We start from the raw sequence: 25,323 nt of genomic DNA, 5'->3' as shown, positions 1-25,323 counted from the left end.
TTGTGGTCTGGAGTCTCTACTCTGTCTTGTGGTTCACTGAGGCTCTCTTCTGTTTCTTGCTTCTAGCTGGATATATTCCCTTGTTTGCTTTAACTAAGCATCTTAAAGAATCTCACTAGTCTTTATGGTCATTTGTGGCTTGGCATTTTTGTCTGTCTTGACTCTATGGTTGCATTTTATTGCTCTGTGTGCCAGGACCTCTGAAGTTTGGTCCCCTGAACCCACAGCATCTCTCCTTTCCTCCCTCAGCCCCTTTCCCTCACAGGTTTTTATGTGTTGGTCTTGGTAAGACAGAAAAATCCTCTCCACTCTGAATCCTTCAGCGTGTAACTTTATGTTAATTGTCTCTTTAGTTTGCTAGTAGAAAAATAGAAGCGATAGAATTAATCAAAAAAGCCATCAACTGTGCTCTTCAAAGGCATTTCCAGATTTTTTACATATTCAAAACTGGAGAACATTGCTTGTCACTAATTCCTTCTATCAGAAGGTAATAGGCATAACTAGAGAGAGAAGGCAGATGCTGGTCATTACAATTTCTTTCACTTTCTATAAAGAATAGACACATCTAATTGTTTTAGACCTGAAGTCCCTCTTTCTTCAATTTTAGCCAGCTGTTGTCAAAGACATGCTGTAATCCTTTCCATTTCTTGTATTTCTTGATCATATTTGATAGTTTGCTAACTTTCTTTAACCAGAGCAATGTGTTAAACTTTTTTTTGGCTGCCACAGAGAGAATTCTAAATAAATATTTTGCTGAACTAGGTTCCAGCAGTTTTGGTACATAGCCTAACACCATATATTGTGGTGTGCAGGGAAAATCAGTTCTCCAAAGGGAACTCAATAGCAGCATGGATCTTCTGCCAAAAATTCCTAATTCTGGGACTGTACCAGGAAACTTGTGTGGGTCCCATTCTGCTCCTACTCAAGTCAAAGGTAAAGCTCCTACTGACTGCAGTGGGATAAGGCTCAGGCTCTAACACTCAGTCCTCACATTCCTGTTTCACAGATTTTCTTTAAAATCCTTATTAATTTTTTAACTTATTTTTAGGCTCTGGAAATATACTAACCATTGCTCTGTCCTGTACATTTTCTGGAAGGAAAATCACAGAGAGGAACCATTTTCCTCGCCTCTTACACTGTTCAAGAGCAGCTCCTGTTCTGTGCCCCAACGCGTGGCTGGAACTCAGCAGCTGTAATCTGGAGTGACAGATGAGCAAGTCAGATCATGAAAGGAGGAAAAAAACTGCTGGAAAAGGAGAAAAGAGACAGAAGAAGAGCTTGCAATTATGTCAGAAAGGCAAGAAGTGGTATCTCGAAAGAACTAATTTTGTATTTCAGTAATCCCTGGGTTTACTTGGGGAGATAAGAGAAATCAGGGGTAGGCTGTGGTCAAGCAGGAGACAGTAGACATGGAAAAATGGGATATTGGGACATTTACCATAGGAAATGAAACTCCAGCATCACTGTGTTGCAATCAGTGCTAACACATTTGGAGCTTGACCAGGTCTTTTGGTGTATGTAAGTATACAGATGGCTATATATAGCTCTGGAAATAAACACATGTAATCTGATAGCTTTAAACATAGGAAGTTCTGCTTATTAGGCTGTAAGAGCACTTGCAAGAAGCAAGTGTAAGAATAAAACGGATACTGATTTTTGCCATGAAGCTTAGAAGAGATTTGGAGCTGATTGAAAACACAAGGCAATGGGCAACAAGTTGGGGACTGCTGGACTCTTTCCAACAGTGCCACACACTCACTGTCTGACATGGGGGAAGTCATTTAATTTCCTTGTGTTTTTTCAATTGCTTTCTTCATCTGCATTAGATGGTGGTCATTTCTTCTGTTAAGAGCTTCAGCAGCTCTGAAGGGTGTTAATATCAAAGGAAAGCACCTAAGCGGCAGAGTAAGTGCAAGAGCTGCCAGGCAAAGAGACACAGGGGAGGGAAAAAGGAGTTTCCCTCACATGTTCCCAACCCCTTTGTGGACACATGGCTCAGACGTATGAGCTGTGTGTGGTGAGGAAATGGAAGGGCACAGGTAATCCTTCCCCTGGCCCATGCCTCCCCGACGGCCTGACCAGCCCCTGGGCTCCTTACACAAGAATAGCCAAGGACCCTTCCCAAATAGTCAAAAGGCAGGGTTCAAACCACAGCGGGGGCTGTAACAAGGACCTAAAGAGCAAAGTCACAAATGGCAGTGAAGTGTCCTACTTTGTGACCTTAATTTTGTAATTTTAAATACAGAAAACTGAACAAGCAATGCTATTTTTTTAAACTTTACACTGGTTTAAGCCACTGCATAATCAGGGTCAGCAAAGCTTTATTTACACTGTGTATGTGCAGCTGGCAAGAATCTCAAGTTGTACCTTCTTCAGTGCAAACACTGTTGGAAAGGGAGATCTCGACATGTAATGTCCCCAGCCTATCTCACCCTGTGCTGCAGGTTGGCTCCTGTACTTATCAATGTGCACAGAAATGAGGGCAGGATTTACCCAGGGTCACTCTCGGGGCAGAATTCTCTCCATAATAGCCCTAATGCAGATGCCAAAAGGTTAATAAATCAACTATATGCCTACTGCATATTTAAGGGACTGATAGATTTCATGGAATGGCACCAAACTGTTCTAAACCCAATCTGTAATGTACACATTTTAGTTCATCTTAATGCTAATAAAAACTAAATTAAATATAACACTGCAGTAGTTGGAAGTCATTCAAGCGTGGTGGTTTAAAACAGAAATGTCGACAAAGTCTTTATTGTAGCAGTGTCCAATACCTCCCTGGGCAGGCACCATGTTCTCTTCTGTGACGAAATAAATTTTCATGTTCTGCTGTCACTTTGTTAATGCAGGGTACATAGACAGGAAGACAAAATGTTGTCAGCTTTTACCTTTGGCTTTCAAAAAGTGAGGAAATCCCCTGGTAGCCAGTGAGACTATATAGATTCTGGATGATTCAAGGCATTGAAAATTAATTTGAGTGTGAAATTAAACACCAAAACACTCAGGTGTGTTGCCTGAGAATAATTTTTTCCCCTGTAACTTTGGCTTGTGTTATTCCCAAGAAAAGACACTGTTCTAGGTTGACCCTTGGTTGCCTCACAATTCTCCCCACTCCCCCAATTTTTCTGCCTGTTCCTTGCTACCTTGAATCACCCAGAAAAGGCCTTTTCAGCTGAGTGGAGCATCCTCAGTGATAACAATACAAACTCCTTGTCTTGTATAACCTTACTTTGTGCCTTGTCATTTCTCTCATTTTCTGCTGTTAGGTAATATGTTTGGTTTTATTTCATGTCACATTTCTCCATCTTACCTACAACCTGGAGGTCTTTGCTGCAAGCCTAATGTGAAATCTTTGTTCTTGTAACACCCAGCAAGAGCCAAATACCACAATCCTAACTCACATCAAATTTCTGCTTAGGTCAAAGGAAGTTTTGCCTAAGTAAGGCTGCAGGATTTGACCATGGGTTTGCTGTACAGTGTATATTGCAACGTCTTGTATTGTTTAACCCTACTTTATTTGTTTTGAGAGACAGTTTGCATGAAGATGTCATGGCATAAAGTTACAATAGACTGTGCTACTGGGACAAGGTAAGAAAACTGGAAATGACAGCTGAAAAGACCTTTGTCTCTTTAGGAAGAAGACAGTGAGGGGTGTCGTATTTCTTTTGGCATTGTAATGCTACCAAATTACATCTGGTCTTCAAACATTTTCCAGAGGGAGGATTGCTGGACCCCACTCCAATGATACTCGAGATGCAAAACCTCCAGCACGCTCAGCTTTTTCTCTTTATACCATTTCACCATCTCCCTTCCCCCCTTCCTCTGTCCCCACATTTTAATGTAATTTGCAGCTTCCTGCCGAGCCCTCCCAGCCGGCGCCCAGCGGGAACCGCGGGCTCTCCGCGCCCTTCGGATGCACTAAGCGGCATCACCTGCCTCCCTGCCCCCGCCTGCCCCGTCGCTGCCAGCCCGACCGGCCGCACCTGGGGCCGCCGCACCGCGCTCCTCCCGGGCCACGCCGGGGACGGGGTCGGGGCGGACGGGGCTCGGCTCGGCTCGGCTCTGCGCGCCGCGGAGCCGCGCTCGGGGCAGCCGCGCTCGGGGCAGCCGCGCCCGGGGGGAGCTGCGCGGGGCAGCGCGCACCATGCGCGGCCGGGGGCCGGCCCGCCCCGGGGGCCGCGTTTGCTGATGTAATCGCCAGGCAGCCAGCGCTGAAATTTAACACCGAGGCAGGCGGGGAGGACCGCCGGTGCCGGGGCAGGCGGCTGCAGCGCCGCTCCGCCGCCGGACTCCGCGGGCAGCCGCGGGGCTCCCCCGCCACCCAGCCCCCGGCGCCCCCCCGCCCGGCCCCCCCGTCACCCCCCCCGTCACCCCCCCCCGGCCGCGCCCGCCCCCGCGGGCCGCCCTCGGGCTTGCACGGAGCTCGGCGGAGACCTCGGGGCCGGCGGGGTTTCATGGACAGGACCTGACCCTGCGGCGGCGCTCGGCTCCGGCTTTCCCTCGGACCTCCGCTGCCCGGGCAAATGCATACAAATGCATTTGGGAGCCGAGAGGACAAGGCGAGGACGCATCTCTTCCGCGGCACAAACGTAAGCGGGAGCCGGGGAGGCGTGACGGCGGGCCCCGCTCCCCCGGCCGGCGGCGACGGGGCGCACCGCACCGCCACCCGCCGCGGGGCCGGCGGCGGGGCCGGCAGGGAGGGGATGGCGGCTGCGGCGCGGCTCCTCTCCCGGGGGCAGCGGGCGGCGACCCCGGTGGGCTGTCGTTGTCGTCCCGTCCCCCCCTCCTCTCCCCCCGACCCCTACTCTCCGAGCTCCAGCCGTAGCCCCGCGAGGTCCCGGGTGCCCCCGGAGGACCGGCGGGGGCTGCGGGGCGCCGACCCCCCGGAGGGAGCCCGCCTGTGCCGGTGGCAGTGCATCTCTCCTCTCCGCGCTCTCCCTTGTCCCTCCTCTCTCTCTTGCTCTCCTGGACGTTCCCGGTTCTGTCCAGCACCCTCGCGTCATCCTTCCCCCGTCCGAGCCCGCACCCCGGCAGGCAGCCTGGCTCTGGGGAGCCCGGCCCGGGGAGGGTTACGCGGGTGTGTGGCCCCCCGGGAGTGAGGGCAGCCGGACCTGAGAGCCAGCGCACCCCAGCTCCCCGAGAGGGAATAGGGATCCTGCGGGGGAGCGTGCCTCTGCACCCACGGGTACCCCGGCTGCTCGTCCCCCCCTTTGGTACCTCGTTATGAAAACACAGCAAACAAACGCTTAAGAGCTGAGGCTACCCTCTTAATAACAGAGATGACTAGAGGAGGTGCGCAGTATTTACATGCTTCTGCAGCGGGCTGAGGTACTTCTAATGCATCATCATCTGTGATGCAAAGGTAGAGCTCCTCTCTCCTCTATAGTTCGCCTAAAAGCAGCCTAGGCAAGACGGTTGTGAACTTTTGACGGTTGTAATGATATTATAGAGGTTACCAGTATGCATCTCCTTTTGTAAAGTGGTTATTTTATTCTGGCTGTGACTTAAGTTGACTGAGAGCTCCGAGCGGGACAGAGAGGATTTGTCTTGTGTTGAAGTGAGGATTATACTGCTGAAGTGTGCCTGGTGTATAATCCGGGTGTGCTAGAATGCTTGTGAGTAGTTACGTGGCTGCCTGAAGGTGGCCTTCCCAGGAGGTCCGTGCGTTTAGTGGCTGTGTCTGGGGGACTTCTTTAGGGATTGTCCGAGTGCAATTTAAAAAAGGGGTTATTTGATATCTGTAAAGGGATATTGCTGATGGCGAAACATAAATTGAATTACAGTAGAGTAGTACAGTAGCAGAGATACAGTTTATCTGAGTTCAAAATCAGAGGTAACTTCAGAAGATATATCTCTATGCATCTTCTTGTTTACCTAATTTACTTGACTAGAGAGAAAGGAACCTGGTTGCTTGCCTCTGTTAAGAAACCAGAATTCTTCACAAAAGGAGCAAGTTTCCTTAGCATTATCAAACTAGTCAATCCTTTGCAACCTAGACCACCTTTTTGTGGAAATGCCATTAGGTCAGACCTGCTACCTGTATAGGGGTGTCTCTGCAGGTTAAATAAATAAAACACCTACAGCTGCATGTCTTCTAAATCTCTCACCAAGTTTGTTGATGGAGTATTTAATTTAAAAACACAAACAGCCTTGTGTTACCCTTGTCTCCTGAGTGCTGAGTTGTAGAACATTTGAAGAGCAAACTACAAAATGTACAGAGACAAACCCTGAAAGAAGAGAGTATTTCACAGGAGTGGGAATTTGAGCTGTATGCTTTTGCCTTAATACAGAGGAAAAGTGTAAGAAATCAGGGATGTACTCATAAAAAGTTTCTAAAATCGCATCTTATAATTACTTTTTCCCCTTTTAGAGATAGTAACAGAGTTGACTGTTCATCTGGATGTGGTACTTTCTCATGTTTAGCCAAGTGCTGTCCAGAGTCAGTGGACCACCAGGCAGGGAGTTTCCTTTCTCCAAACTGCAACACTGTTGTAGGACTCCTCTGAGGCCACTGCTCCTTAGAAGGAAAGAGCAATACACCTTTTGATCCTCTACATCTCGCCTTATCTTGTGTCTCTCCTTTCTCCCCTTCTTTCAAATTGTGAACTTGTGACACAAGATTCAGGAGCTTTCCCCTCTCTGGTTAGGTCCACAGTGGCATCTGTGCCCAAAGGCCATGGGACTGTCACCCGCCTGGAAGAGGCTTTGGAGGCTGTGTCCCCTCAAACTATGTTAATAGTAGGTCTCTTAAAACTTGGGAAGCAGCACTGCACCTGCTGGCTAATCTCATTATATCAGCAAAGGAAGGTATCTTTCTTTTCAGATCTTGAAAGATTAGGTTTTTAACAGCTTGGGATCTTAGAGATGCCCAGGGCATCTCTGTCCACAAGGTGCTATTACCTTTCCCAAAGCCCTTCTCAGGCTTGATGGACACAAACTGGGCCCTTCTCAGCAGTCCTCAGAGGAGATCCAATGAAGCAATGCATGTGGGGCAGGTGCTGGTATTTAAACCATCACCATTCTCTTCCCTGGCAGTGTTCAAGGCCAGGTTGGACGGGGCTTTGAGCAACCTGGTCTAGTGGAAGGTGTCCCTGCCCATGGCAGAGGGGTTGGAACTGGGTGACCTTTAAGGTCCCTTCCAACCCAAGACATTCTGTGATCACTGATGAGCACACGGTTGAATGCATCTGTACCAGTTACACTGGGAAAAGATTTTCCTGCCTTCTCTAACAGCCAGCTAGTGGTATTTCTTCCTTTAAACTTGAGGTTTAGGAAACCAGCCTGGAATGAAGAGGATACTGCTGTGCACTGACCAAACCCAAGCTCTGTACACTGCTGAATATTCTTCAGAGAGTGGAATTTTTCATCATAGCTTGCCACAACTTGCTTTGAAGATTATCAGTTTCCTCATTCATCCATCACCCCTACTGGAAAAAAGTAAACGCAGAGAGTTGCTGTCCACTTGTAGAAAGAGACAAAACGCCACAAGATGTCAAAGATTATCAGAAAGATAAGCTCTATTTTAAGTGGTAGAATAGCTCAACCACATTTGATAGTGCCTTCCTCCAAACAATGATATAGTTGCCCTCCACTCGTATTTGCCTGTAAAATAGGAGAGAGGACAAAAAAGTAGTGGGAGGGGAGGAAGCTCAAGAGATATTGGAACAGCTTCATGTGTGATGTTAAATGGGGAAAAATAGTCAGCTAGAGTCTTTCCTGCCACATGCTTTTCCATTTTTCTGTTGTAGTGTCCCAGCAGGACAAGTCTCCCCAAGAGCTATGTGCTCAGCTAAGGCATGCTGTCCAGGCTTTCTGCATGCTGCTTGCTTTGCTCCTGGCAGCTATGGCAGAGGATGCAGCAAGCCATGTAGGCATTACGCAGCAGGGAGCCTGGTGACTTAGTGGCAGAGTGGTGTGAGAATGGAGACTTAAAAGCTGCAAATGCAGAGTAGTGATCTTGGCCAAGAGGGGAGGGTTTGCGTGAATGTATTCTGTCAGAAAGATAGAATTTCATTTTTTCGTCTTTGGCCATGGAGGGCTTCCCTTGTACAACTTCAATTTAGGTTGCACATGGTTTCATTTACAAGAAGTTTTACTTTTGAAAAAAGGTAGAAGGAAGACTCTTTTCCCATGGAGTAGAGGACCTTCATTCCTATGGCTGTCTCTGGTCCCTGTTTTTTCTCTTAGCTGATCACTCATCTGTTCTTGACATTAGCTGGAGAGCACTGTGTAAGCCAGACATTTGTCTTTACCCCTCACTAAATGATTCTGTGTATCCACTTACATCTGTGTAATTTACAGCCCTGGGAGCATTTTGGAATTTCTTGCCTTCCGACAACGTTTGCTGGGAGGTGACGGAGGCAGATACCTGACACACAGCTTGTCGCTGGCTGATGTAGAAGAGGCTATTGTAATGTTAAGAGGAGTCATCTTTGCATTTTGGTCTCTGGAGTTCTTTGAGCATCCTGACTTTGGAGTTAACTAAAATGTCTTATGCTATTTTTAATTGTGAATCCATTTTGCACCTATGGAAGTCAAATAAATAAATAAAGAGTTGTCCTGAGTTTTAGCTGATACAGTGCAATGCATGGACTTTCTTCCTAACACAGCAATCTCCTGTCACTGAGCTTCTCATTAAATGAAAAGATGATGCATTGTGTGACACAGAAACTATGAACTTGAATTCTGGTCTTCAGAGCTGAAAAAAATGAAGTGAGTGTCCTGTAGCTGACCTGCTGTTTGGACAACCGTCAATATTAGGTCTTTTGCAGGAGTGGCAGAACTACTCCAGTAGACATTTCATGGCTGTAGCAGGAGAAAGCCTGAAGAGAAGGAATAGCTAGGGACTGCAGTGGTTAATTAAAAACATGCCCTTACAAGCACATTGGGATTTGTGAGGTGTAGTTTCTACCCCACTCTCCTTCTGTGATGAGAACTGGAGCAGTGATGCATGTTTTTGAATATCCTGTACGTTCTGTGCATTTTCTTCTAAAAGCATGATGTATCTACAGTTTTACAGTTGCAATACCAATGACAGAATATTACCGTTATCATGCCTTACTGTTCCTTAAATTATTCACTTGTTCTGATTGCCAAAACTTAAGCTCTCACAATATGCAAATCCACGTGTAGGTTTATAACCAGTGGACCTAATTTTGTCCAAGATCCAGCCCACTTATTTGCCTTGAAAACTTTGAGCAGATATTTTGAAGAATGCTGCAGGAGACTCTTTAAGATATATCATAGCAGAAAAAGTAGGTTTAGTCTAAACTTATAAAGCTTCTATTCCCTGCCCCTGTAGCTTGAAACCTTGCTTAAACAAGTGCTTTGTCTGAAAATCGGTGTGGCAATTTGTGAATACAGTCCGGGCTGCTGATCAGGTAGAAAAGGAAAGGACAGCAGAGAGGTTTGCCAAGCTGGAGAGTGGGTGGTGGTGGATAGTGCACTTTTTTAATCAGCACACCTGTAAGCAATTGGAATTGTTTGGGTCTCTAATGTTTCCTTTCTCTTCCTAGCATTTGCCATGGGTTTTTTTCCTCATAACAGAAACTGGGGGAAGCCTCAGCCAGTGGACTTTGGTTGGCAAGTATCTATCAAGCGCTGGGCTTGGAGAGGGGGCAGTTGAGAAGTACCTGCTGCCTGGGTTGGACTGGTCTGGGGAGGGGGCCTGCAAGAAGCAGTGGCACCTGCTGTGAAGTACCCCTTCCCCTCAGGGGACCTTGGGTTGAAAACTAGGTGAAGCCCCACAGTAAAACTACATAAGTGGAAGGAGAGTATGTAATCAAACCCATCCTCTGCTTGATCAATGAATTTTTACTCTTTTAAAAATTTTTTTCCTTTGTTTCACTGAGCAATTTGATAAAACCAGATTTTTGTTCTGTGATTTGCATGCACTTGGATGTTTCTGGAATGTTTGAATTGCAAACTCTTGAAAGGAATATTAAGATTTTTTCATGAAAACTGCTATATATGTGTGTGTATATACGTACATATATATAAAAAAATATTTAAGCCATAGCATGATTTCTTGTCATTATAGCATTACTAATACTTGGTTTATGCCTATGTTACCCTCTGAGCTGAAGGCAACCTGGCAGCGAACACTCAGTGTAAGGAACTTGTCTGTCATTGCTGTTTGAACCATATGTTCCTGTAAAAAGTGGTAGGGTGTTCTTCCTGCACTTCTTTTGCTGTGCAAGCCTGACTAAATAGCTGGTGAAGCTACATCACATGAAGTTACAGGTGTTCAGTTGCAACTGTGTTACTTTCAAATACTGTGTATTTCAGATACTCAAGTGCTCTCTGGCATGGTCTGGCAAACACTTTCAGTCAATCTAGTGTTTGACATTATGAAAAATCAATGAGGTTACATATGTAAATGAGCAAGAGGGTTGAGCTGTTAGTATCAGAACTATTGAGCAGTTAGTATCAGAACTGTATTTCTGACATTTTAGAAATATTTCTTCTTAGAATAAGTAGATACAGGTTACTATAATTGTTACATAGTTCTGTGCCTGGATGCTCAACATTAACAGAAAATATATTTCTCATTTATTAAAAGATTTAGTCACTGATAAGAGTGTGATTAAGTGCTAATCTGGCTAATATATTAACAGTCAGTCTGTTTTTTAACCATGGTTAAAAAATGTATTCTTTGCCCAACATCCAGCACTTCTCATTTAAAGCAAATTTTGAGCACATCTGTATCAATGTTATATATGTTTGTTGCTGTCAGTAGGCCTATGATACGTATCAGTATTGCACTCTTCTATTTGAGCATGAAGTTTTAAGTCAAAATGCGATGGGAATTTTTTTACTTTGAAGAGCATGTCTTGTTTGTAACATGACAAAATTTTATAATACCGGAACAAAAGTGTGGCACAACGTTTTCGTTTATGGTAAAATGATGGGGTATAGTGACAAGACTGATAGCAGATCAAAAGTATCTAATGATCTCTACAGGCATTAACTTGTCATTTATTGTATAGTTTCTTTACAGTAACTTGTTTTTTTCCTTTCCAGGAAGAAATTTACTACATAGCAGGATTCATATTTGAAGGCTGCTGCAAGAAAATATAAACCAGATGCAGTTACTTTATTAATAAAAGCCAGTGTAAAATATATGTACTCTATATGAGGGCATACATAATCCTTGATCTTTGTGTAAAACGCCTTCTCAGCATCAGTGGAAAGTTGTAGAATGTGATGGCTTTGATCCAGGACTTGATGAAGTCAATGGTATCCTGCCATTGACTTTGGATGTTGAATCAAGCCTGTAATTCCTTGGCATTCTGAAACTGTACATGTTTTCTCACGTGTTCTTTCTTTCTTTCCCTTTTAGGAAAACTCTCCTTTTTATTGCAATATGTATAGCTGTGGGTGTTGCACAAGTACCCGAACAAGGTGAGAAGGCTTTTTTGTAACAGGACATTTGTATAATCTGTTGCTAGATGAAAAGAGTAAATGGCCATTGTTATTAGTGACCTTAGGTTCAGTTCCTTAATGGTGGCTTAAAGAAAATACCAGCTACAGCATAATGAGAGCAAAAGTTTAAAGCAACCAGTTTGGAAAAGATGACCTTTTGAAAATTAGTCAGATTTTCTGTCTATGAAATTTCTTACATATTTAAGCAAGCTCTTCATAAAAGAGAAGCCTTGTACAGTGAAAAGGCTTTGATTGTGTCTTCACTGCAAGTGGGTGTCCTTGGGGGTGGCAAGCTATGACTGAGTTACCTTTGCACTTAGGGCTGTGCAAGCAAACCACTGCATATAATAAAGGCTTAGTCTAGGCTGGCATCATTAAAGCAAGAAGTTAAATTGTGTATTCATTTGGTTTTGTATTCAGATGCAGATGTTAGTGAGGAAATAGGGTTGTCTTGTTTTTAGTTTCTTTTTTAATCTGCCAGCTGTTATAACTGCACCAGATGTGCAGCTTGCACTAGAGATTGCGGTGGGAATATTAGCGTCCCGAAGTGGTGGAGGCTAACATGCCATTTAGTCATTTCTTATCTGCCAGGAAAGTGGCAGCATCAGTTCTCTGCCATGTTCCTTCACTGTACAGGTGAAGCAAGAAATAGGTCATCCTTGGCTGGTAAGTATCTTAATTGCAAACACTCAGCTGAATACGAACAGCTGGATTGCATGGTTAAGGCAAGACTCATTCCTGATAATGTTTTGCTAGAGCCCTGTGGGATATTTTAGCAGCCTCCCACCAGTATTCTCACCAATGCCTTTTTCCTTCTCATCATTCCTTGTGACTGGCAAAGCTTGTTTTTTTCCTTCAGTTACTTTCTCTGCCCCTATTCTCTCTGTAGTTTTGCCTTCCATTAGTTGCTCGTTGTTTTCTTGGTAAGATTGGTTGTTGATTTTTCACATTCAGCTCAATGGGGGACATATGCTTTTGTGATGATGGGTTTTTCCCAGATTTTCCTAATAGTTGAGCCAAGTCCTCATCGGAGGAGGGGTAGCACCCATAGATATGTGTGGCCTGCCCTGCTCCAGGCCTGGGGGGATGGCAAGGGAAGAGGCTGGTTTTGGGAGGCAGTTTGCACTTTCCTAGTGTATTGGGAGCAGGTAAGGGTTGCCAGAGACAGGTGTGCAGCGATGGTTTGAGTTGCCTTCATCCCTCCAGACCACCCTCCTCCTCTGCAAAGAAATAAACAATTTCTCTCACTTCTCGTGTGCCTCAGCCTGAGAACTGCTTTTCTAACAAAACTTCAGGCGAGGACTGTGAAGGCTACAGGACTGGGGTCGACAGCAACATGGGAGAGTGGGTGCAGTCTGAGGCTATTTGCCTCTTGGCTGAGAGTACCTCCATGCACAGAGCTTTGCAAAAATGGGATAAAGGGTCTTGACATGCTCACATTTGATTATTTTTTACTTATCACCAGCGGATTAAGGAGCTTTCTTACTTTTTTTTATATATATATATTACTCAACAGAATTTCTAGATTGCCATATGAGAAACCTTACTGATTCAAGACTCCCCTTCGACCCCCATGCACAGATGCCATACATGACTTCATTTTCCTTAAGTGCTTGCTTGGGATCAAAATGGTGCATTGAACCTTGATGCAACTTTCTGCCCGTGGGGGAATTTGGTCTGTCATGCACTTTATTTGCACAGTGTGTAAACAAGGGTGCAAAGAGCAGTTCAGTGAACAGCAGACTCCTCAAAAAAAGAGCAGCTCAAGTGTATCCCTCAGCCTCAGTATGTAACCTGCAGAGTTAGCACTATTCCATTTGCAGTGTTTAGAGTTTGTCCAGTGACGGGATTGTCTGCCCATTAGGAACATAACACTTAAGTTGTTATTAAAATTTTCTTGGCAGTTGTATTTTGAAAAAGTAGTCTGCCAAATATGAAGATGCTAGCTAGAGTAAAATTCCATTTCTCCCAAGCTGATGGGACAGCCTGTGCATGCTTTACCTGAGAAGCTATGCCTTGTTCATTTTGGTAGGCTGCTGTGAATTGTGTTCAGTGAAATATGTAAAGATTTGGCCTCAACCTTTGGGAATAGTACTTTGAGTGTGGCTCAAGAACATACAGAATCAATGTATCTGGTTGGCTTTCCCATGCCAGTCACTCAGCCTGGGGACCAGGAGAGCACTGGTTGCAGCCAGGTATCTTAATTTACCCAACTGCAGATGCAGCATCACCTAGGAAATGGGCAACCTGATGAGTAATTACTCTCAGTTCTGGTGGAGCTGGCTGATGAATGACTTACCCATACTGGTAAAGGGAAAGCAGGTAATGTGTATACTAGGATTGCTGAAATGGAGAGAGCACCCCAAATATCCTGTCTTCAGAGTAGTCATGGGTATGGAGGAATGTGGAAAATGAATGGAATAGGGTGTGGAGCAATCAAATAGCCAAATCCCCTCATCCCCCCCAGTTCCTTTTTGGAACTTTTTTTGTGCAAGAGGGTCTGAAGATTTTTTTTCCAAAGCCCATGTTAGGTTTTCCCTCCCCTCATGATACAGAAAGGTTGTGAATTTTTCAAGTCCTCCTAGAAGGTGTAAGTGCTTGACACCAAAAACTTCAAACTTTTCCTTCAAGAAGATGAGCTGTTAAAATTTGGGGAGCTAATGGGTTGAGTAAACAGTAAGTGAAGACACATGTTATGCAGACATGGGTAACCAAAGAAAACTGACTACTGATAAGTAAAGAAAATAGTGGTTGTCATGCTGGGAGAATGAGTTGAGAGGGTTGCCTGCTCCCAAACCCATGTGTACTGCCAAGAGCTTCTGAAAGCCTTAAAATGAAATAAAAATACATGTTGGACCAGAAATGAAACAACTGGCCAGAAGAGTTTGGAACAGCCTTTTGGCTTGACAGTGGGTTAACAGACAGCAAGTCAGCAAGGAATAATTAATTGATACTTAATCTTTTGCTGTCATTTTTCACACAGCACGTATTTGTGTTTAGCTTTCTCAGGACCTGTCATTGTTCGCAGAAATCTGTTTGCAGGATGTGGAGAATGTGTCTTATTTCTCATCATGCTCTCAGATGATTCTTCTTTTTTAAATAACTTTTAAACAATGTGCTGTTTTCAAATCAAAACTGCCAAAATTTTGGCAATTTTGCTTGCAATTTGAAATTTAGTAGCGGTAAGTGTCTTTTTTTTTTTAATTGACTTTTAAAGCAGTTTAAGCTTTTTGTCGTATACTTCAATTTATAATACTTCAGACAGATCATGTGCATTGTTATTTTTAAATACAAATATATAATTAAAAATATTTTAAAATACCAAGTTCTTGCCAAATATTTCAGGTTAGGATGTGATATTTAGGCACAACTTTAGGTTAGATTATTAGCTATTCTCTGTGCAGTCAGCTGGCCCAGCCATTGCACAGAAGTGCTGGAACGGTGTCTCCAGCCTTGGGATATTATTTGCATGTCTAAGACCTCTGCAGTGCCCAGAGCTCAGGACCTGTGTTTCTTCTGAGCTTTCCCAAGGGCAATACAGCTTTCTCCTCCATAACTACATGCAGACCATGCAGGACTAGGGTCCTGGGAAAGTGTGGTGGTTCATTAACAGATGCATTGTGCTTCAAAGCTCTATTATAACCTGACCTCTGTTATCAGTTTGACAGATAAAAATACAGCCATAGTAAATGAATTGCTCTGAGGCAAAACATCTTGAGAAATTGGCGTACACGTGACTTTCTGTAAAGATATGCTTTCTCCATACCTCTGTCTGTGCTGGCTACCCGCCAGGATAATCTTGGCATGTCCATGAATCTCAAACATGACTAGAAACACTACAAGGTGTGTAATTAATTTTCAAGATGTACAGTGCATTCAGGTTGATGCTTTTACTTCCAATTTATAAACCACTCTCAAGGAAATCTCGGTCTCTTTTCATAATTTACCACAGAAACTAAGCCAACAGCTGTCTATTCTTAAAGTTTGCTATGAATACATTCAGTAAACAGAGAAAGGGAAGACTGGGAAAGGAGACCTTTTTTCCACTTAAGAGAGAACATCCATTTGTTTCAGTTGCTCTTTTTTCTTAACAGAGAATCCTTAATTTTCTTGGTTATTCCAAATTTTTTTAATGCCATTTAATAGCTTTATTTACTTAATATAAGCGCAGGGTGTATAATAAAAGTATGCTCAGCTAAATGCTATGTAAAGTGCCAGTCTTTTCCCAGTCAAACTTATTAGATCAGTGCAACTGTTAGATACTACTAGTCATTTTTAATATAGGTAGTTCACTGAAGCGTAGGTCCAGCCAGTTATTCCAAAAAACGTGATACCCTATGCTTCTGTGCAGTGCTGTTTATGAAAACTACAATGTTCCATTTCCCCTTGTGCAGAAAATCAGAAAATTTAGGTTAGAGGGACCTTGAACTCATCTGGTCCTACCTCCTGCTGAGATCAGGGTCAATACTGAAGTTAGTTCAGGTTATTGGGTCCTGTCCAGTTGGGCTTTGAAAATCTCCAAGAATGGAGATTGCACAATGTCTCTGGCCCCCTGGTCCAGCACTTAACCACTTTTGTGGTGAGAATGCTTTTTCCTTGTATGGAGCTGGAATTTCTTGTGTTGCAGCTTGTGCTTGTTACTCCTCAGCTTTTCTGTTTTCCCTATAACTCCAATTCAGATAATGGACAATTGTAATTAGATTCTCCCAAAACTTCCCATCTCCAGGCCAAATAAATGTAGCTCCTTCAGCCTTTTCTCATGTCATGTGTTTTAGCCCCCGGCCTTCTTGTCTCTTATTTTCATGATTGTGTTTTGTCTCAATCTCTGCAGTATTTCTGTAGCACCTTTCACAAACACCCAGACAAGCAGTTTTACCAATCAATGCTGTAAATGCTGTCTTATTTTGTGACCCTATGGCAAGACTGCTGGGGACATGCAGTTTAGCTCCTGTTCAAGCCTTTGTAGTGTTTCTGTTTCAGCTGCATCATAAGGGATCTAATAGTGTCCTTATATTCATTCTGAAGGAAGAAGATGTTTATGACCACCAACTCCAACATGCCTAAATCTGATTTAGGCAATACCAAATGGATTCAGTCATCTTTGACCATTGATTTACCCTTTAGGAGGAAAGTGGCTTTGATTTCTTACCCCAGGTCAGCTATGATTTCAGTTTGTCAGGAGGCTAGATGTGTTTCTGCCTATTAGGTGAGGATATTTAGCTAGGTAAACGATGGAGATACTGTAAGGTCCAGGCTAAGAAAAGAGCTAAAGCACAAAGTTCACATTATATAAGACACTAGAAAATCCAACCGTGAAAACACCTGTGCATTCCACCCTGTAGGAAGGTCTATCTAGACTTCTATATGCCAAAGCCAAATCTATAGGACATAAATCAGTAGGACAGTTGGTTTCTCAGTCTCCTTAATGTCCACTGCTGTCTCCTGCTGTGGAGAGCACTCTTAATATCTTGTCTGGGTAGCTGCAGCCTTATGTTTTCTGGGAGGACAGACGAGCCAGAAGATCAGAGCACTGCTGCTTGGGTCCTGACATTTCTCCCCTTTCCTTGCTCTTCACCACTTCTGCTTTTGCAGAGTTCACTTCATCCATGACCCCAACAAGTAAACTGTGTGGAGGGAGAGGAGGCAGCAGCACACCGTTGCATCTCCCCTTGGGAAGATCATTGTTTTCTTTTACTCTGACTATCTTTGGCACAGATACACAGATCACAGGGTGATCCCACTAGGAAGACAATTCCCTCTGAAGCCAGCTGTATAAAGTCACAGGGCCTTGCTTAGCAGGAGGAGAGCTCCCTGGTGGAAGCACAGCAATTCTTCCCAGGTACCAGCTGAATTACCTCCGCAGCACGTAGTAGCTCCTTGGCAAGGCTTACCTTTGTATTTTGCTTTGAGACAGTGACTATCTTTTGGTGCTGTATTGAGGTGTTACTGTGTTACAAATAGCTTGACCTTTCTTAAAAACAAAGCAACACTTCCCTCAAATGCTTTCATTTAAGCTTTTTAGATAAAGGGGAAAAGCATGGTTTTCCTGCAGAATGCTTTGTGAAGAAAAAGTTTAAAAAAAAAAAATTGTCTGCTCAAAGAGTAGGCAGGATTAGCCAAACAAATAAGGAACTAACAAAGTGTGTTCACTGACTACTGTGAAAAGGTTAAAGACCGCAAATGGGAATTTCTCAGTTTCATAAATGGATTAACCTACAATGGGCATTACATGGGCCTTTCTGTGTGGTTTGGGGTTTTTTTTAAAGATGGAAATTTTGTTCTGGCTTTAATTATTTCTTTGATTTATGTGAAAGATTGATGTGCCTTACACAGGGATTTGATGGCCTTGCTGTGTGCAGTATATATGCTCTGGGAAGTACAGATTTGTTAAGATGTGCATACATTTGTTTATGTGGATCTGAATTTATGAGCTCTTAAACAAAATCAACAGTATGCCTTTATTTCTTTTTACAGCAATAGATGTTCTTCATCAACTAGGCCTTGTGAAAGATGTTCAGCAGCCCTCAGAGACGACAGTGCCCTCAACATCATCTCTGTTACTTCAGGGTGTTCGTCTAACCGTATCAGGAGTTGTGCTAACTAGTGATGCACATATTGAGTCCCCCATCATTCAAGTCATACCATCAAATCTAGGGCAGCAGTTCACCGTATTGGTTGGGTTGTACTCGTACAGAGTAAATAACGCTTTCCTTTTCAGTATTAGGAACAAAAGCAGACTGCAGTTTGGTGTCCAGCTGCTACCAAGAAAGGTAGTGGTGCACACTGGGGGGAAGCAGTCCGTATACTTTGATTATAGTGTTCATAATGAACAATGGCATTCATTTGCCATTGACATTAGAGACAAGACTGTCTCAATATTTGCTGAGTGTGGAAAAAAGTACTATAGCAGGGAAATACTTTCTGAACTGGAGACATTTGATTTGGATGGTTTATTTACCCTGGGAAGGATGAACTCTCACTCTGTCAGCTTTGAAGGAGTTATATGTCAGCTAGATATTATTCCCTCTGCAGAAGCCTCTGCAAACTATTGTAAATATGTGAAACAGCAGTGTCGCCAGGCTGAAACGTATCGATCTCTGCTAGGAGCTCCACATGTGTCAGATGGGCTGGATATTTTTTCAAATATGATGACTGCCGAGAAAAGCCAGTCAGAAGGTATATCAGCTTATAGAAAGAGAGAAGCATCAAACATTCCTGTTACCAGTGTCGCTCAGATTCACTTTCTACCAGAATACTTTGAGTCAAGAAATGTCTCTGCATCAGAGTTTGCAGAGGCCAAACCTTTGTTGCTGGAAGCTTGGCCTGAAACAGAACTCCAGGAGAATGTTGATCTGCCTCTTCATCAGCAGGAGACAAGGAAAAAAAGAAACATCACTAAAACCCCCACAGGATCATATCCAAATACTTTAGATAATACCATGGAAGATGCAGGCAGACAAAGTGAACCTTCTCTGATCTCCCCTGTAAAACAGAGTAAAACTAAAAGCAAGGGAATGGACAAAGCAAAACAGCATTTAGATGAACCAAGCAAAAAGCAGCAAATCTTCAACGCAACCCTGTACAGTTTGCCTGCTGATCTCACTCTGGATAATCAGCTCAGTCCAGGGCAGGAAGGTGCATTTGATGCTGATGAGACTTATCACACAGAAAACAGTTATGAAATTGGTATTGATAATTATGTTTATGACTATGAAGATCTTGACAAAATGTTTGAAATGGAAAGTGTCAGAGGTCCAAAGGGGGAAACTGGACCTCCTGTAAGTTATCTTTACTGCTATTTTTACTATAATGCAGCAACATACATTTAACAGAGGCTTTGAAAGAAACCTTGCAAAGCATGCCAAAGCTGTGACTGCAACTTCTTCCGGCTGTACTGTACAAATGTTCGTCTGCCTTAAGTATGTCTCTTTCCCGCATGTAATTTTGGTGTAAGTGTTGTATATTTTCACTTACTGGCAGAATAGAAAGACATTCAAGATATTGACATTTTGGTGAAGTGGTAGGCAACCCAGACTTCTTTAAAATTTGAAATGCAGCCAGATGTTTGTAACTGCTAATTATGGAGACTGCTCACTTAATAAAATTACAGGATAAGTTCATACAGTACAGAAATGTAGACACTGATCTGTGAAAAGAACAATCAGGCTGTTTGGAAGACTGACATAGTTTTCTCATTTGAACAATGCTATCAAAATTCATAATTGTAGAAAGAGACCAGTGGCTGAATCCAGACTGGTAAAACCATTCATAACTGAAGGTTACGCGGTCATGCAAACCTGCATGTAAAAGAATTTTTAGAACAGTTTTACAAGATTTTGTGGCATATTTTCAGTTCACAGGGTAAGTGATCCCTGAAACAATTGCAAATGCACAGTAGTGATTTCAATAGAAACCTGTTTGTCCTTTTTTATTGTGTGCACAGGGCTCATAAACTTTTTAATACATAAAAATGGAAGCAATATATATGAAGCTAGACAAGAATGAACAGCAGTTCCTGCTTGGCCTGAGTAATGTGATAGTGCTTGTCTATGAGTTTTTGGTTAAAATTTTTAAAGCGTAGCATGGAGTAGATAATTCCACTTGTTCTTTTTTTTGTGTGTGTGCATTTGTCTGGTTATTACTGGAAAGCAATTTCATATCTGTTAAGCAGCTCCTAATATATATTTGGATGTGCCCATAAATTTATGGCATGTATTCTTTCAGCACTGAAATATTTTTTTTTCTTAAGGTAGTCAGCAACTGAAAATATATTTAAAAATTCAGGTCTACTCTAAGTAGGATCCAGATGCAAAGGGATTGTTACACAATTGAAAAATGTGTTAACAAGTAATTCACGTAAGTTCGGGGTGTTCTTGCTTAATCTTTTTTGAATGTGAAGTCTGTCTTTTTTTTTTTTTTTTTCCTTTTTGTCCCTTACAATAGTATTTATGGAGACATATCACTAAGTATGTACCTGCCATCAACATGAGGTTAATTTCCATTTTTGGAGCTTAGGATGTTTAGTAACTGCTAACTGAAACTTTTAACTTTAACACATAGCTTGTACATTGTGATTTCAGTCAGTTACAGCCAAGAAAGTTAAATCCATTCTTTTTTACATGGCACAGAAGTGGCTGCTGAGAATGCTGTTGGGTGTTTGCATTACCAAGAAACACCAAGCAAATGCTCCGTTTTTTTTCCTAGACACAGGCACAATACATACAGTGTCAAAGATGGACTCAAGTTGTGCCAGGGAAGGTTTAGACTGGATATTAGGAAGTATTTCTTTACAGAACGGGTTGTTAGGTGTTGGACTGGGCTGCCCAGGGAGGTGGTGGAGTCCCCATCCCTGGAGGTGTTTAAGAGTAGGGTCGACTTAGCGCTGAGGGATACGGTGTAGTTGGGAACTGTTAATGTTGGGTTGATGGTTGGACTGGATGATCTTCAAGGTCTTTTCCAACCTAGATGATTCTGTGATTCTGTGAAAGATGATAGCTGATTTGGAGAGTTCAAAGATGTCTATGTTAGCATTTTCTATGCCTGTCTTACAGACTGGGGATGCAGAAATTTATCTCATCAGGAAGGCAGTTAGAACAGACCTTGTGTTTGGTATAGTCTGTAGCAATGGATATGGTGCATTTTTGCTGAAGTGTTTTGCTGGGTCAGGATTTACATAACATGCCCAAGGTTTTAGAGATCTGTGGCAGATCCGGGAACTTAATCTGGACTTTTCTGGGCACTAGTCTGCCCGAAGGGGCCAGCAGCACCCACTGGAACACAGGCAAAGCTAAAGCATTGTGCTGCCAGAAAGGTTGATGTCAAAGGGAGAAGGTCTCTGCATGGCCTTGTCCACACAAGGTTTTGTAAAGAGTTGTGTTCTATGGAGGTTGCGTGGCACAGTACCTGCCACTGTTGTTGGCTTCAGACTTGAAGAGGTGATCTTGGTTTGCTTTCTTAGTTTAGTACACTCATGTAGAGAAGACCAGTGATTATCCAGCTTTCATATGTGTGGCTCTTACACTTTAACACATAAGTACCCACAGAGTCTTATCAATGGGGAGCCTAAAAAAGCAATGCTGAGGAACTTGCAAACTTCCCTTGCAGCAAAACTCCTAATGAGGTATGAAACCCCCCTTTTTTTTCTCTTCTTTCATTACGTTGTGGTTGCTTTGAATTTTCTTTCAAGATTTTGACTCAGAAATGTTTGTTCTTTTGGAGTTGACAGAAAAGAACTAGATTTTGTGGTTCTTAAACTCCTCAGATTCATTTTAGCTTTTAATCATCTACCAGAACTGATTCTTGCCTTGTATAATTAGGCCCCTTGTATTCCATGATCCCACAGCTGTGGAATTCACCCACTGCTGCAAAGCAGGGTTCCAGAATTCAGGCTTTCATTTATGGATAGCATATGGAAAAGGGCACCTATTTATTCAAAACTATTAAGATTAAAATTCTAGCAGTTGCAATGACCAAAATCCCCTACAAAAATATAAAGTGATTTTAAAGTGGAACAGTGTGGTCTCCTGAACCACTAGTTTAGAGGGAAAGATGCTCCATTCATCTGATGAGCCACTCCTTTTTGTGTTGCAGAGGATGTTGGCACTGCATAAAGATTTAAAAAATAAATCTGGTGTGTATTTTTAACTGTTCAAATTTCAAACTTATATTTTTCATTGCACAGTCCTAAAGCAGTTTGCAGTAACGTGATAGTCCTACACTGGTAGAAGGAGGGGTTGATGTGAGCTGAAGAGCTGATTTAGGTTACTTGCTGGTAGGTAATTGCATCTGCAGGCCTATCTGCACAGGGTTTGGTTTCCTCTGAGAAATGAACTAGGAATTCATTTCCTCTATTAGAAAAGCTTTCTGGATTGTGAAGACCAAAAAGTGGTGTTCCTTAGGCTATCTAGTTGGTAAGGAGAAGCAGTCATGAGATATTGCCAGGAGGAATTGGAAATGCAAGCCCTGCATTAGGCAGGATTGAGTCCTGGATGAGATGCTCTTATTCCAACCAAGAAGTCAGAGTGAGAACCCTGAGAGAGGGCAGTTCAGAGATCCTAAATGTGGTGCTAAATAGCAGTAAGGGTGTCAGCTACCCTCTCACTCTTAGCTTATTTCACTTATTTCACTCTTAGCTACCCTTTCACACTTTAGTTTATTTCACTCTAAGCTTATTTCTCAGTTGAAAAAAAATTTTTGCTGGGGCTCTCCCTGGCCACAGGGGATATATCAGGCAGTCAATCACTTTCATGCATTTTAGCTGTGCAGGTAACCCTCACATTTCCCTGCCCAGGCTGAGAAATCTATCTCAGTATCTGCTGATTCAGATAAAAAACTTTCTTTTGCTGTTCAAAATTTAGATAAAAAGATTCTTGCTGTTTTATTTTTAGTAGCAAAAAGATGTTATTCTTAAATATTTAACATTTCATTTAATTTCTCTGAAACTGATGCAGTTTCCCTATCTTCTGCACAACAATATTGAAAAGCCTTAATCCATAACCCATATACATATATATATATATTCCTCTGATGTTGATATTACTTTGACTGTTGTAGGAATTCTTGATGAAGAAAGGGAATGACTTCCACAGCTGTAGAGAAAGGAGGTTAATCATAGACAAGTGACTGCCTGCTCTAGGGCATTTGGAAAGAGAAGTGTGGGTTTTTTTTTTTATTTCCAGTGAAATGCAAATAAAACAAGAAGAAAAAATAGGTGGACATTCATCTTTGGTAGGATCCTTGTTGTTCATAATATCTGTATGAAGTAATATGCTTTAAAAAGGTAGACAAATAATACTAGGAGTAAGTAGAAGAATTCCAGATGATCTGAAACTGATGGGATGAATCTTAGTGCAATAGTACAGAAATTAAAAGTACAAATAGAGGATGAGGGAGTGATTGGTTAGGCAGTCAGATGAGGGTGATAGAATGATGTTATAATGCACTAGAGAATGACTGTGATGCTTGATACATGACCAGGAGTGGTGAATATCAGAGGCTATTTTTCTCTTGGTTTGGGTATGCTGAGGCTGCAGTTCGGAGAAGTGTCCTCAGTTTTGGGTGATGAGCTTTAAAAAGGATGTAGACAGACTGGAAGGATTGCAGAAGGTTGCAGTAACGGTGGTGTGGTTATAGAAAATATGATTCTGAGCAAATGTTAAAACAGAAGTGTGCTTAGTAATGAAAGTAAGGGACAAATGTTACAGTTCTGCAAAGGGTGAGTCAATGAAGATACTTTTTTGCCTGTTCGCAGAAAGTATGGCAAGACAGAGTAGGAAATTTTAGGTAGGACATAAGAAAAATACAGCTAATCAGCGGGATACCTACACAGTAGAAGAGGTGATATTAGCAATGTTGGAAGTGGAATTTCCTTTCATAGAGAGTTTTTGAGAAAAGGTTTGGAGCCTGATGTTGCTGTTCTTCCCTGCTGTATTTCAGGTATGTTGGTGATGATATGCAGAAAGGTTCATGGTGGTTTTGTTTTGCTGAAGGACCTCCTGCCTTAGGTATTTAACAGATCAAGCATTAAACTCATCCTTCTTTAATTTAGTCTTTTAAAAAAGTGTTCGAGGTGAGCTGAGGTTGAGTGGTTAGGGTGTAGTCAAATGCCTTTTAAAGAGAAACTTCATAGTTGTTTTGCAAGAGAAATTTCAGTGTATATGATTTAGGTATGGAATGGCAAAAGGATCAGCATATGCCTGTGCAGGAGTTTCAGCTACTTAATAGAGAATTTACTGTTGTGCATCTGAAATCCTAGGGGCTTGTTGTATGTAAATGAAATGCTTCCTATTACCTCTGGTATAGGGTAAGTTTAAAACACATTAATCTATAGAAGGGCTTCAGTATCCTAGAAAATGTCTGAAAGTTCACCATTACATTCATCCCAATGACTATTTGAGAGGTAGTGAAAATTTTTGGAAGAGTAGCATCTACTTTTATTATTTCAGGATTAAGCCATAATTATTTGGAAATTGAGCTTCTTCTCTCAATAGCTAAATGAAATTTTTAGTTCCTAAGGACAGTAAGTTGTAGTACCTTTCTTAAGGTACATATCTGTTTTGAGCAAACTGATCTTATGAAATAAATTAATTTTAAATTTGTGTCAGTAATATTTACACGAAGTCACTACTTTTTTGTTGGTGGTTAAAATGTCAAATGCAAAAAACCCCACATTAATGCTTTTAATTGCTTCGGGTTTGTTTAATTACTGTTTCCAGTAGATGGAGAAAAAGCTATTAAAACACATGAGTAATTCCTTGGTTTGAGAAATTGACTCACTCTCAGATGTTGACTTTTGTGGCTTAAGTGGATGCCTAAGAGGCATAAATAGCTTCCTAGCTAGTATAAAAACAGTCACGCTGATTTGAAGTTGTAGTTGCTTTCACAGGTTGAAGAAGTACGTAGGGTGGAATAACTTCCTAAAACTAGACAGAAAAGCATTTCTGGGAAGACTTACATGTGCTCTACTAAGTTTGCTGTCAGCAGAGACGTTTCTTGAGTTGTAGAGAGGAGTTTGAGGTGGAGGTTAAGGAGTACTGTACTCTGGTTAAGGAGAGGCCTTGTTAATACTTTAATCAAACACCTGGATTTCTGGTGCTAATCGCTTATTGTTAACCAGAGGCTTCATCTACAATAGTTGTCTTTGTTTTAGAAAGCCTTGAGAAAGCATTATTCATCTGTGGCTGCAAAATATATTTTACTGCTTCTTTTAGGGGTTCCTGAGGGCTTGGTTGTGATTAGATTTTCTTCTTTTTGCATTTTTTTAGGTGAAGAGAGATAACTGTTTATGAATTAGTGTAATCAAAGTGAGGGTGTTTTTCAGGTTTGGGGTGTTTTTTTTCTTGCAAAGGAAGCAGGTACTAATTTAAAAAAGAAGTCACATAGGAAGAATGTTCTCAC

At 42.3% G+C, this 25,323-nt stretch overlaps 1 protein-coding gene across 1 annotated transcript in view; it reads left to right on the top strand.

Annotated features, from left to right (window-relative positions):
* Nucleotides 1-4,526: 4,526 nt before the first annotated feature.
* The window catches only part of COL24A1 (collagen type XXIV alpha 1 chain), a 148,410-nt gene continuing 127,613 nt past the window's right edge, over nucleotides 4,527-25,323 (top strand). The window contains exons 1-5 of the mRNA XM_074833197.1: nucleotides 4,527-5,080; nucleotides 8,305-8,413; nucleotides 11,184-11,278; nucleotides 11,345-11,406; nucleotides 17,902-19,205. Of these exons, the coding sequence (XP_074689298.1) occupies nucleotides 4,527-5,080; nucleotides 8,305-8,413; nucleotides 11,184-11,278; nucleotides 11,345-11,406; nucleotides 17,902-19,205 (2,124 nt within the window). The remainder of the gene's footprint in view (nucleotides 5,081-8,304; nucleotides 8,414-11,183; nucleotides 11,279-11,344; nucleotides 11,407-17,901; nucleotides 19,206-25,323) is intronic.

The sequence above is a fragment of the Strix aluco genome, chromosome 8 (assembly GCF_031877795.1).
Source record: "Strix aluco isolate bStrAlu1 chromosome 8, bStrAlu1.hap1, whole genome shotgun sequence".
NCBI classification, from domain to species: Eukaryota; Metazoa; Chordata; class Aves; order Strigiformes; family Strigidae; genus Strix; species Strix aluco.
Note: the sequence above shows the minus strand (reverse complement) of the source record. Positions and strands in the feature narration are given on the sequence as shown.